Raw genomic sequence first — 13916 nt, 5'->3', positions numbered from 1 at the left:
TACACGAATCATGATCTTCTACAACAACACAATCAGATACACATTAAAGGAACTACATATTAAATGATATCAGTTGGTCTCTGCTGGTCTCTGCAGGTTTCTGCTAGTCTCCAGCTCAGACCATGTGAAGACAGATGCTACACGAGGATGAGCTGAGTCCAAACCCAGACTGAAGAATTCATTATCAGTCTGGTTCTGAAACAGAAATCTGATCTGAGCATATTATGGGATGTTTCATGTTACTGTACATCTCACCTGTGTGAACTTCAGCTTGTGTTGTGGTTGTATCAAATCACACTGCAGTCAAAAGAAAACACAGATGTGAAAAACATGAATACATAAAAACAACAAACAGTCTGTGAGAAAGAATAAAGCACACACACACACAAATGCATGCACACACAAACACAAATGCACACACACACACACAGCAGATGAACAACACACAGAGATACACTGGAAGTTCAACAGTAATTAATCTGATCAAACTATTAACAAATGTCCACTTGATATCATGAATAAAAATAAAAAGATAAGTATTGTTTATTTTAATGATTTGTTTTTATGTTTTAATCTTCATATGACTTAATTTCAGTAAATCTGAAAATGTGAATCTTTTAAATATTTCACAATAACAATAATATAATCATTTTAAAAGTTATATGTGGCTTCATACATAAACAACATGTTATTATCTTCAATGATGTCACTTATCAGAAGCCCCTCCCCCTTCAGACTCCATCTGATGTTTCTACACAAGGTCACAAACCTTTATAATGACCATGGCCACACCCCCTCACCCTCCAGCTGACCATGTGACCTGTGAGATGCATCCAGGTCTTTAAAAGGTGCTCGTTCCCGAGACAGACACAGACGACAAGAGTCACAGCCACAGGTGAGTCACCTCTGTCTTTGACAGTCAGGGTCTCTCTCTTTGTCTCTCTGAGTTTTTTTATTTCTATTTTGTGTGTGTGTGTTTGTGTGTGTATGTAGGGGTGTACAGTGTGCTGTGATGAATACATAGATCTGTTTTAATAAAGTTGGTCAAAAGTCTCTCTCTCTGTCTCTCTGTCTCTGTCTCTGTCTCTCTCTCTCTGTCTCTCTCTCTCTCTGTCTCTCTCTGTCTCTCTCTCTCTCTCTGTCTCTGTCTCTGTCTCTCTCTGTCTCTCTCTTTGTCTCTCTCTCTCTCTCTGTCTCTCTCTCTCTGTCTCTCTCTGTCTCTCTGTCTCTGTCTCTGTCTCTCTCTCTCTGTCTCTCTCTCTCTCTCTGTCTCTCTCTCTCTCTCTGTCTCTCTCTGTCTCTCTCTCTGTCTCTCTCTCTCTCTGTCTCTGTCTCTCTCTCTCTGTCTCTCTCTCTCTGTCTCTCTCTCTCTCTGTCTCTCTCTCTGTCTCTGTCTCTCTCTCTCTCTCTGTCTCTCTCTGTCTCTCTCTCTGTCTCTCTCTGTCTCTCTCTCTGTCTCTCTCTGTCTCTCTCTCTGTCTCTGTCTCTGTCTCTCTCTCTCTCTGTCTCTCTCTCTCTCTGTCTCTCTCTCTCTCTCTTGAAGCTGATGTTGGTTCTGAGTAGTTCTGATGTGGTCCGATCACATGTGCAGGTGATTGGTCCTGCAGATAGAACAGAGACTGAAGAGTTTAGTTCTGTGACTTCAGGATAGGGTTCGGGTTCCACTGTTGTGTTGTGATGTTTTGGTTTGTTGAATACTTGATGATGTCATCTTGCTCCCATAACTTCCGTCATTTAATCAACTAATTTCTTCGTTTGGGTAAAAACTGATGACAGTCATTTATCTGGTGCCTGTAAACACTCAGCACACACACAGACACACACACACAGACACACACACACACACACACACACACACAGATGTTCACTGACATGATGAACTGTATATCAGAAAGTAATCAAAGTACAACTGCAGAACTTCACAAGGTGTCATTAGTTTAACAGAAGTCTGACCATGACCTGGGCCGAGGTGAGACGGCCATGTTCCACTGAGAACACATAGAACCACACTGTGTTCCTCACGTGGAACAGAAAGACTCAGACAAGACTACTGTACTGTTAGTTACTGCACTGGTAGTACTGTAGTTAGTTACTGTACTGTTAGTTACTGCACTGTTAGTACTGTAGTTAGTTACTCTACTGTTAGTACTGTAGTTAGTTACTCTACTGTTAGTTACTGTACTGTTAGGTACTGCACTTAGTTACTTGATCAGTTCTGTGATGTTCTTCAGATTTATGAAAGAGTCTTCTTCTTCTTCTTCTTCTTCTTCTTCTTCTTCTTCTTCTTCTTCTTCTTCTTCTTCTCTGGCAGGATGTTCGGCTCTGTGCTGCTCTGCTGGTGCTCCTTCACACTGCTGCGTTTCTCTTCCTCTCTGGTTCATGGAAACATCCAGCTGGAAGATGGTCCGCCTGCTGCCCGCCGTGCCGAACCCTCATATCTGTCGGAAATGGGTCAGTAACACCTGTCAAGTCAGAGAGCTCCAACCTCCACCTCACCTGACATCTGACAGACAACAGGGCTGAGAAGTCCAGTGTGTTACCTCAGAATGAGTCTTTATATCTATGGAGGTTGTCGGCCATATTGCACATCCATGTTTCCACAGCAGCCCGGAACAGACAAACCCTGACTGCACAGAAGGACTATCAGGGAGGATGACATGAGGGATGTTCAGCTGGTTTGTAACCAGTCCAGTTTTTCCTCCATGTTCACACTGTGGTGGGATGAAGAGATGTCTTGTTCCAAGTTCAAACTCACACAAATGTAGAACCTCTGACATGTTTTATTTCATCACGGTGATATCAGCTCACATTCAGGGTCGGACATCGTCACTGACAACCCACTGGCTATCTTGAGCATTCAGATACTTCCGAGCTGACGTTACAGTTTTTTTATATGACAGGAAATTAATTCTGAAATATCAACACTCACCTTGGACACAGTGAACCTGGAGGTGAAACGATCTGTAATCAGTCAGAATCAGAACCAGTATTCAATATTTATTGTCCCACAAATGGGTACATTTGTTTGCCACAGCAGCCAAAGGACAGATGTATTTTAAAAAACAATGACACTAGTAAGAAACTGAATAGAATGGAATAAACTCCCATTTACATATGAACATAATATTATAAAAATGACATTAACATGAATTATAAACAGTCTGGCAGTGAATTGTTAGTTACAAATGATGATAAATATGTTGGATGATAATTGTGTCCTGCAGACCGAAGCCACGCCCCCGATCCCGTGCATGACCCTGTCCTCCTACCCATTGACTCGGTGGAGGATCACTTCCTGATGGACGCAGGGTCCTACGATGAGGTGGGTGTGGCTTATTTGAACTCTCAGTTATCAGGTGTAAAGATGAATGCAGTGAGTTGATCTGTTTCCTGTTTCTGGACACTCACGTCCTGTTTCCAGGACTCATCAGCAGCCTTACAGCTGCAGGGTCGGGCCATGCGTTCACCTCGTCGATGCATCCCCCACCAACAGTCCTGTCTGGGTTACCCTCTGCCCTGCTGTGACCCCTGTGACACCTGCTACTGTCGCTTCTTCAATGCCATCTGCTACTGCCGCCGAGTCGGCCACACCTGCCCGCCCCGACGCACCTGATGATGCACCTGACGACACACCCGACAACGCACTTGACAGTGAGGTGTTGAGAGGAGACATGTAAACAGAAACCTATTGATACTTTCTGTTACATGTTGGATAGATGTGCTCTAATAAATGACTGTTGAGGAAAATATATTTTCAGATGTTTAAAGTGTTTCTTGAATAAAGGACAACATGATAACAATAATTCTGATTAATTAAATAAAAATGAGAGATGTGTTCACTGAGCTTTAATGTGTTGCTGCATTTTAGTAAAGCACAAGTTTCCTCTGCTTCAGTCTTTCTTATGTTATAAAAAGTACCAGAAAATCAAATTTGAGTAAAAGATATTCTGTAAAATATAGACTTCAGTAAAAGTGAGGTCATTTGAATCCATTGTAGTTTCTGTCTTCATCAAAGGTGTCAGTGTGTAGTTTGTTAATAAAAGAATCTGTGGAGGCGAGGCTGGGTGGACTGATAGAGCAATCTTTATTGCGTCTGAACCAGTGTGGTCACTCTCATGTATTCTCAAATCTATGGCAATGCTCTGCCCTCTGCTCTATCAGAAATCCTCTTGAACCTTCGATCTCAGAAATCTACCAATTACCACCTCACTTTCTCTGCCTGTGTGGGCCTTTTCAAAGTCCATTCGCCACTTCTTATAATTGGTCACTTTGGTGAAGTGATCATCCATCTATCCAATAAGTGAAAGGGGAGTTGATCTACCTACTCCATCAGGAATAGTTCATCTTCTTTAAATCACTTACCCCTGCTGGTGTCACTCCTTACCCCCTAAAGTTGACCAGATCATCTCTCTGTCCCTTCATGGATGCTTGAACATCTCCAAAATCTGGCTTGAGGGCCAAACTGAGTTAACCTTGAATGCAAACACAGAGCAGATTGATGGCTCTGAGGGTTCCTGGACATGTAAACCCAAAGATCGCTATCTCACACTCACCATCAGGAAAACAACTTGTCACTATTAAATCATAGCTCAGAATGTGGAGCTGGACAGACACCTCAACATCAAAGATGCTAAGCCTGTCTGTACTGAAGACAGTGTTCAGGCTGATCTCGACGTCGCTGATCTTGACTTCCTTCTGTTCTGAGATATTCCCGATTGGTTATGAATTAAATGTATGATCAGGTCATTAAGTCATTGATATTTATATACCAAACTGAGCTGTAGCTACATGAACGACTTGCAAGGTTAGCAAGTTAAGGAGTTAGCTTGCTAACTTGTGTTTTGTGTCAGTAAAGACAACATACTGATTGATTCATTAAAATGACAGAAGAATGTGTTTATTGACCTTTAGGTATGTTGGTGTATTTTGTGTCAGGCCACATGTTTTCCTCTGCTTCCAGACTTTATGCTAAGCTAGGCTAACATTTGAGGGCTGCAGCTGTGTAGTGAAGACTGTGTTCAGGCTGATATGGTGTCGACGTCTCTCTCTCAGACAGACAGAGAAGATCATCCTAACTGTTCGAGTCTTTCTTTACATTCAGTGTGAACAAACAACGACCACATCTCTGCTTCGGTTTCTGTGTTTTATTGACGATCAGCTTCAAACTGGAAGCTGTCCTGTCGGACATGCTCAGTTGGCAGCGATGATCTGATCCATCCAGGCGCGGAGCTCGGTGACACGGGCGTACACGCCAGGCATGGTGGGAGTGCAGGTTCCACTGCCCCAGGACACGATACCGACCAGAGTCCAGGCTCCGGCCTTCTCACAGACCAGAGGACCACCAGAGTCGCCCTGAAACAACAAACAAACAAACAAGCATGTAACAACAAACAGCAGCTCAGATCAACATTGTGACAGGAGCTGCATGTGTCACCACACACCATGCAGGAGGAGGCTCCGGAGGCTCCAGCGCAGATCATCAGGTTGCTGATCTTGCTGCCCCAGTACTGACGGCACTGCTCATTGGTCAGCAGGGGGAGGGAGGCCTGCTGCAGCAGGGCGGGGGTGTCAGGGGCTGCAACACACACATACACAAACACACACACACACATCAAGATCACAGGTGGTCACACATCAGCTGACTTGTTTGAACAGAGCGAGCTTGTCTCTTGATGATCTGATCAGTCTTTAGCTGTGATTCAACACAAAGTGTCTCATGTTCAACTAACTGTCAGAGTTCCCACAAAGACCCACAGAACCCTGAGCTGGACTTCATCTGACTAACAGCGAGTGTGCTGCTGTGTGATTGGTTATCTGTGTGTCTGTAGTTCATCTGCTATGTGTGTGTGTGTGTGTGTGTGTGTGTGTGTGTGTGTCTGTGGTAGAGGCCTTGTCCTGCTCTGCTCTGATTGGCCGGCTGATGCAGGTGCTCTCACCGTTGTAGCGGGTCAGGCCCCAGCCGCTGGTCACACACCTCATGCCTCCGGGGAAGTAGTCAGCGGTCTCAGCCACACACACTGGGGAAACACGCATGCCCATCTGAGCGGGGCTGGCCAGCTTGATGAGCAGGATATCGTTGTTGATGGTATAGCTGTTGTAGTTGGGGTGCTTGAACACCTGACAGGAAATGACATCATTATGAGTGGTGGACACAGACAAAGACACCGTGATGAGATGAGACGCAGACGTTGTTTGTCACCAACCTTTCCGACCTTCATGACCTGGATGGCCTCAGCGTTGGAGGAGCGGTCGTGTTCTCCGAGGATCACACGGTGGGACGTCCTGCAGGGAAATGGATGGTAACATCTAGAGGCCATTTTGTGTCAAAAAACATCTTTTGACAGGTGACTAATGGGAGGTGGAGCTTCATGTAACTATGATGTACATGTTAGCACCTCAGCGGTTAAGATGAAGGTGACAGGATGAAGGTTGTTACCTGACGTTGCAGTGAGCGGCTGTCACCACCCAGTTCTCATTGATGAGAGAGCCGCCACAGAAGTGGAAGCCAGTGTAATCCTGAAACAACAAGGAGACAAAGAAGACATGTTTATGAACACATCATGTGTGTGTGCGTGTGTGTGTGTGTGTGTGTTACCTGCAGGGACACCTGCCAGGGCCAGGAGTGAGGCACCGCCTCCTCACCATTCACAATACGAGAGTAACCTGTGATGACGGGACTGATGGCGGGAGTGCCGCAGCCTGGTGACATCATCATGACATCATGAACAAGGACATGGTGAGACAGGTGAAGGTGTTAAAGCTCAGCTCTTCATATTGACGTTGATGTTTATGCTGCAGTCTGTTGTCTTTATATGATTGTTTCTGTTGTTGAATGTGTTGATGATTGCCGACTGATATCTTCTGACTGTCAGGAACATTTATCATAACACGGAACAGTCTCATCAACTGATCTGAGAGCTGTAGACATGATGTGCGTTATCTTTAACGTCCTGAAGAATCTCATCCACTCATCATCGAGTGAATCATGTCAAAACAATAAATCATCTCAATGTGTCAGAACCTTGTAAATGTGATGTTTTCTATCCCTGACTGCAGCCACAGCACCCTCTGCTTGTTGAGAAAAAAGCCAATAATCAATCAATCATAGCTTATGGATGAGAGTGAACCCAGCATGCTTCACTCCCTCAGCTGTGACTCTGATGGTAAAGAGTTGTCTCACCGTAGACGGCGCCGACGAAGGCGAGGCAGGAGAGGATCCACAGGAAGGCCATGGCTCGATCATGTTGGGTCTGTGCAAGCTTGGAGCTTTTATACTGCCGGGGAGCAACGTGATTGGACGAGACAGGACGGGACATGTTATCAGAGAGGGTGGGAGTTTGGACAGGTGGAGCTGACAGTGAGTTTTCCACCTGAGGAGGCAGGAACACGACAGTTAGAGAAGAGAGAAAGACTGTTGATTTAACACGGTAGCCAATCACAGAGCAGAATGGTCTCTGCTGACCTCACACTGCTAATGTAAAGAAAGTACCACTACAACTGATTTCACACACAAACGACTCACACCAGCTTAACAAAGGTCCCTTCACAATCCATCTGTCACTTCCTCAGTAAACAGTGAAGGATTGATTGATTGATTGATTGATTGATTATTGTCTCATTCTGATCAGGGGGTTGTTGTTGTGTGTTTGTTGTCTTCAGTTGTCTTCAGTGTTGTTTGGAGCTGGAGATCATGAAACACATCCCATCCTCCTACGTGGGAGTGTGGTGTGCGTTTCAGAAATGTTGAGGTTTGACGTTGTTATTTTGGTACTTTTCTTTTGGTGGTGTTTTAGTTTTAGTAGGTTTAGGTACAAAAACCACTTGGTTAGGAAAACATCATGGTTTGGATTTAAACACCTGGTTCTGTCGCCACAGACATGGCTGGGAAATGTCTCTATGCTTCATTAACAGAATCCAGTTTCACACTCGACAAGGCTTTCCGACCTGTAACTCCTCCTATCAAGGTTTTTTTTTTTATTAAGGGTTAGGGTTAGGGGTTAGGGAAAAAGATGAACATTTACAGATTCTTTACACCATTGTGTTCCCCATTTTTTGTTTCCTGCATCCCACATCAGCAACCCCTAAACATAACACATTAAATGTTTTAGGGCTCCTTTCCAGTTTTGTAATATCATTCTTTTTGCTAAAAGAGTGCAGAAAGCCATCTTGTTGATTTGTAGTTTGGTCAAGCTGACATTTCTCAGAGCCATCCCCAGCAAAGCAATAAAAGGGCATCAGTGGAGTTTTACATACTTTCGATTACATACTTTCCAGAACATGTGTATCAAGGCTGCAGGCTGTTGTCGACATTGATCACATGTAGGGTCAAGATCTGCTTTAACCTAACCTTTAATCTTGCACAGTCTTGACCAATGAAGGTGACTTTTAACGTGCGTTCATCCCTTCTTACCTTTTCACTTTCACTTTTCACATGTGGAACAATCAGCATGATTAAAGCAGCATTGATTATTGTCTCATTCTGCCAGCTGTCATGTTGGTTTAACCAATTACAGTGTAGAACACTCAGTTCAAACTTTGACATTTTTATTTTCAGTCTCAGTCACAATCAAAAAATGTCAAACGTCAGGCTGCAACTAAAGATTATATTCATTATTGATTAATGTGTTCAAGACATCATTTACTAACTTGCACTGTTGGTTCGTTGTCTGTTCACTGTCATCTAAAGTATAAAAGATTCAATGAATGAATGAATTTTAATCAATGAATTAGTAGTGAATCATTCTCTATCTACTGGTCAAGGCACAACAATGTCCACTTTATTGGGATCCCTGAGGGCAAGGAAAAATACATGCAGTGAAGTTTCTGGAGGAGCTAGATTCACCGCTGAGAGTCACGGCTCAGCAACCCAGACCGGGAGACAGAGCCAGACCATTTCTACAAATTTCCTGAGATCATTGGACAGGTATTCAGTGCTACAAGCTGCAAGAAACAAAGGCAAGCTGAGCTGGGAAGATAACAAAGTAAGGGTTTTCCTGGATTACTCCAGAGTCACGCAGTTGAAGTGCGACAATTTCAAAGACTGTAAGAAGTGGCTGCACAAGCAGGAGTGTGTTCATCGGATTGGAACCCAAGTGGAGCAGATCTCCTCCCAGCCCACTCCTCCGCCACCTTCTGTTCAGGCCAACCTTCCTGCAGCTGCTGCACCTTCTCCAGGACCTCCATTTTTCCAGCCCAAAGAGCCTCAAATTCCTTCACCAGAACATTATGCAGGTGATTTATGTACATGCAGGCCTTTTCTCACTCAGCGCTCCCTGGTCTTTAATCAGCAGCCATATTCATATTATACTGATGCAGCTAAAATTGCTTTTGTTGTGGGGTTACTTAAAGGAAGTGCTCTAGATTGGGCAACAGCAGTTAGGGAGAGACAGCCTAATCTTGGTGTGTCATTTGCTACTTTTGTGTCTGAGATGAGGAAAGTGTTTGACCATCCTGTCCAGGGAAGCAACGCTGCCAAGCTCCTCCTTTCTCTCCGGCAGGGCACTCGCAGTTGCAGAGTATTCGGTGGAATTTAGAACTATTGCTGCAGATTCTGGGTGGAATGACGAAGCCTTACGGGGGCATTTGTGGGTGGGTTTAGTGAGCTAGTCAGGGATGAGTTAGTGGCCCGAGACGATCCCGACAGCTTAGACTCTTTAGTTTCCCTGGCCATTAAATTAGACAATCGCCTTCGTGAGGGACGTAGGCAGAGAGCTACACATCAACCACCTATGTCCCCCTCTCGTGCCACACCTTTTCTGAAAGCAGCTCCAGCCCCAGACGGGCCATTTCCTTGCTTCCTGTCCCCTACGACCAAAAGAGCAGACTTGCCAGTAACTGTGGGGGTCCCGGTGAGCAGAGTTTCCTTGTTTCAAAGCCCCTGTCCCAGAACGCAATCAATGGCCACGTTATGCTAGGATCAGCAGTCTCTGCTGCTGCTAACCTTGGTTGATTCCGGTTCCGATGAAAATTTCCTGGATGTCGCCCTCGCAACCCGAGCTGGAATTGCAAGTGAACAGTTGGACATCCCCATGGATGCTAGTGCCCTCAACGGAAATCTCCTCGCTCAGATCACTAACCGTACCAAACGTTAAGGGCAGACGTCCCTCTGATTCTCTTTTGAACAGTCAACCATACTTTTAAGGTGTGCTTCACCCATACATTTTTGATTACCATTTTTTTCTGGGACTGTTCAAAAACACTAGGGCAGACAGAGGTATAGCTGGCAGCGAGTTCTGTTCTAAGTTTACCCATCCTGTCTCTGTGTCATTATTAATCCAGGCTACCACTGCAGTAAGTTGCGCTGCCCAAAAATAGTATTTTGTATTAGGGAGGCTGAGTCCACCCCTGTTCTTCTGAAGAGTGAGTGTTTTAAGCTGCACTCTTGGTCTCTTATTTTGCCATATGAATCTAGATATAAGCTTGTCCAGCATATTAAAAGCCAATGTCGGGATCCTGACTGGGAGAGATTGCAACGGGAACAGGAGTCTGGGAAGCAGATTCATTTTAACAGCCTCCACTCTACCCAAAAGAGATAATGGTAGAACATCCCATCTCACCAGCTCATCCCTAAATGCCTCAAATAATTTTTTATAGTTCGTTGTGTATAGTTGTGTTACTTGGGGGCTGAGTGTGATCCATAAATACCTGAAACCCTGTTTGGGTCCACGAAAGGACACTATATCATCAAGCTGGCTAGGCCATGGCCCCGACATCATCATCGCCTCTGATTTACTCTGGTTGACTTTGTAACCAGAAACTAGACCATATTCATTAAGATTTTGCAGGAGAGCTGGGATTGAGTGGACAGGGTTTTCAATAAATAATAATATGTCATCAGCGTATAGAGCTATTTTATGTTGGTGTCCACCTTCGTCTCTTATCCCTTGTATAAGAGGGTTACTTCGAATCAATTCCGCGAGGGGCTCAATGCTGAGAGCAAACAGGGCTGGTGAAAGTGAATCCCCCTGTCTTGTCCCTTGTCCCACATCAAAGAACTCGGAGCACTGACCATTAACTCTAACTCTAGATCGCGGGTTCATATGAAATACTCCAATCCAACTCAAAAAAGTCTCATGAAAGCCCATACGGGCCAGTGTTTGCTCCAAAAATATCCAGTCCAGCCTGACAAATGCTTTCTCAGCATCTAGGCTGAGAAGCATTGGTGGAGTTTTTCTATCGGAAGCAATAGATTGTAGATTTAGGGCTCGTCTAACATTGTTTGTGCCCTGCCATCCAGAAATGAAGCCTGTTTGGTCCCGGTTCACTAATCTTCAAATGCATTTCTGAATTCTATTAGCCAAAATAGAGGTCAAAATTTTTAAATCCTGACAAAGCATACTTATTGGTCAATATCCCATACATTGAGTGGGGTCCTTCCCATCTTCGTATATAACCGAAATTGTTGCCTCTGACCAGGTTTTTGGTTGGATCCCTTTCGTCCAGGGCATAATTATATACACAACATAAAATTGGGGCTAGTTCGTCAACAAAAACTTTTTCCAGAGTATCCATCGACACCTGGGGATTTGCTGTTCTTTAACTTAGTCATACTATCTCTGATTTCTTGTACAGTTATGGGGGAGCATTGCGTCCCAGCCTCATCCTGTGATAGCATATTCAGTTGTATCTTATCCAGAAGTTTTGTCATTTTCTCCTTCTTCCCTAATAATTCTTGACCTTAAAACAATTTTTTATAGTATGCAGCAAATGCCTCTGCAATTTCTTTCGGCTGAGAGGTGAATCTATTCGTATCAGGGTGTTTGATTTTAGGTACAACACGGTTCGATTGAGCCTTCCTTAACTGAAATGCCAGTAACCTACTTGCTTAGTTACCCATTTCATAATATTTCCTTTTCACAAATCTGAGCATTCCCTCTGCTTTATAAGTGAGTAGATTGTCTAGTTTTTGTCTGTCCTGTTTTAACAATTCCAATATATTCCCCCTTCTTGATATTCTATGTTCTCTTTCTAGCCTCATAATTTTAGTCTCCAGTGCAAGTCTCCTGGCTTCTCTGTTTTTAAATCCTCAATGTAATTCCAATGATGTGTCCCCTCATAACAGCTTTGGCGCCGTCCCATAAAATAGACGGAGTAACATCTCTGTTTTTAATTTATAACCATCTATTCTTTTAACCCGTCGCGCAGTTCCTGTTGGATTAGGGGGTCATTCAATATTGAGACATTAAGTCTCCAATATCTGAATGGTTTTTCCTGACCTAAATTTATTTTCATCTTAATGGGGCTGTGATCCGACAAAGTTATAGGTTCTATCTTGCACTCTGTCACTCTGTGTGCATCAGTCTTCGAAACAAGAAACATATCTAATCTAGAGTATCTCCCCTGAACTTGTGATCTATATGTGTAGTCTCCGTCTCTTGGGTGATGATAATGCCATACATCAATCAAGCCCAGTCCATCCATCATTCCCTGAACAGTAACTGATTTTCTAGATCAAAGTCCCTTCTCAGCAGGCAATCAGTCCACACTCTAAGTACACAATTATAATCTCCCCCAACCACTATGATTCCCTCCCCTTCGTCCACTAATTTAGATGCTATTTTCTTTAAAAAATTTGGAAAATCCTCATTTGGTGCGTACAGGTTCATGAATGTAAACCTATTGTCCCCAATTATACCTATCACCATGATATATCTGCCATTCTTATCTTCCAATACCTCTTCGTTGTTAAAAAAAAAAAATCCTTCCAAATAGAATAGCAACCCTTCATTTTCTCCCTCCTTTATGAGATGCACTATATATTTGTTCCACCCAGTCCCTCTTTAATTTAAGGGTTAGCTCTACCTCAAACAAATGTGTCTCTTGTAACATTGCAATAGAGCAGTGGAGAGCTTTGAGTTGACTGAGTATTTTCTTTCTTTTAATTGGGCTTCCCAGTCCCTTTATGTTGTAGCTAACCACAGTCAGCCCATTCATATGACACTACTTTTAGTCCGTGCTATCATAATGCCTTACACTCAGCTTATTGGTCCCAAATGCACTGTCACCACCCGTAAAAGTCTTATCAGCCGTCAAGGAAGTAACACACAAAATAACAGGAACTATGTACAATTTCCAACCAAAATCATCAAAAAAACACACACATCAACCTGGCTTCCAAGTCCTCAACTGGCCTATCTCCAAGGGTGACCAGTCCCCGTGTGTAACTGGGTGGAGGGTGGCAGAGTCCCTCCGGGATAATGTCACATTGTGCAGCAGTCCCACTCCACCGGGTAAGCTACTGCGGCCTTATGATGGCTGAGTGTAAATCACTCATATCGAGTCAATTACAGCTGATGCCACCACCCAAAACGACTAAATAATATACAATTATTACTTTTTAGCTCAGCAAAATATAGAAAGGAACAGGTATATATGAAAAGTAGTAATATAGACTTGAAATAAATCTTCAAAAATATATAACCCAACAGCCTCACTATAATGGGAGGGTAAGGAAAGCATTAAACTTAAGTCCATCAAACATAGGATTGTTCACAGCTGTACAAAGCTGTCTTAAAGTAAGGGAAAATAAATTTTAAAAATAAATAAATAAATCCTTACTTCCCGCATCACATGCCCAGAAATTTCAGGGGAAAAACAACCTGCAGTCTTCCTCCGTAAACATGCCCACTCTCCGTCCATCTCGTTTGGTGTCCCCTCTCTCCCATCCATGCCTGACCAGCTCCCACTCCACTTTATCCCGCTCGTCAACTCGGACCTGGATCTTTAGGTCCCTTAGTACCGGCGCAGCGTCCATCTCCGTTCGGAAAGTTTTTTCCTCAGAGTCAACCATCATCCTCAGCCGTGCCGGATACATGCACTTCGCTTTAACATTTTTGTCCTTCAACTGTTTAACAATGTATCTGACCTGAGCGCGTTTCCTCTGCAACTCAGGTGAGTAGTCATTATCAAAGTAGATC

General features: G+C 43.8%; 2 protein-coding genes across 5 annotated transcripts; one reads left to right on the top strand and one right to left on the bottom strand.

Annotated features, from left to right (window-relative positions):
• The first annotated feature begins 747 nt into the window (after positions 1-747).
• LOC119018282 (agouti related neuropeptide) lies at positions 748-4073 on the top strand. Of its 2 annotated transcripts, none has more exons than XM_037095819.1 (4): positions 748-895; positions 2312-2451; positions 3225-3322; positions 3422-4073. In XM_037095819.1, the coding sequence occupies exons 2-4, from the start codon at positions 2313-2315 to the stop codon at positions 3611-3613; spliced, it is 429 nt and encodes a 142-aa protein (XP_036951714.1). In that variant the 5' UTR covers positions 748-895; position 2312; the 3' UTR covers positions 3614-4073. The 2 variants fall into 2 exon arrangements, with proteins under 2 accessions (XP_036951714.1, XP_036951713.1); XM_037095818.1 differs by lacking the exon at positions 748-895 and adding an exon at positions 1569-1591.
• Positions 4074-5124: 1051 nt separating this feature from the next.
• Positions 5125-13581, bottom strand: LOC119018163 (chymotrypsin A-like). 3 transcript variants are annotated; one of them, XM_037095619.1, is made up of 8 exons: positions 13558-13581; positions 7181-7370; positions 6596-6699; positions 6437-6516; positions 6204-6282; positions 5937-6117; positions 5442-5575; positions 5125-5352 (listed from the first exon to the last, which is right to left on the bottom strand). In XM_037095619.1, exons 1-8 carry the CDS (start codon positions 13564-13566, stop codon positions 5191-5193), a joined length of 939 nt encoding a protein of 312 aa, XP_036951514.1. In that variant the 5' UTR covers positions 13567-13581; the 3' UTR covers positions 5125-5190. The 3 variants fall into 3 exon arrangements, with proteins under 3 accessions (XP_036951514.1, XP_036951513.1, XP_036951515.1); XM_037095618.1 differs by lacking the exon at positions 13558-13581 and adding an exon at positions 9941-10063; XM_037095620.1 differs by lacking the exon at positions 13558-13581 and adding an exon at positions 8268-8294.
• Between the last annotated feature and the right edge of the window lie 335 nt (positions 13582-13916).

This window comes from Acanthopagrus latus, chromosome 4, assembly GCF_904848185.1.
Source record: "Acanthopagrus latus isolate v.2019 chromosome 4, fAcaLat1.1, whole genome shotgun sequence".
Classification (NCBI taxonomy): Eukaryota; Metazoa; Chordata; class Actinopteri; order Spariformes; family Sparidae; genus Acanthopagrus; species Acanthopagrus latus.
This window is presented reverse-complemented; position numbering and strand designations above follow the sequence as displayed.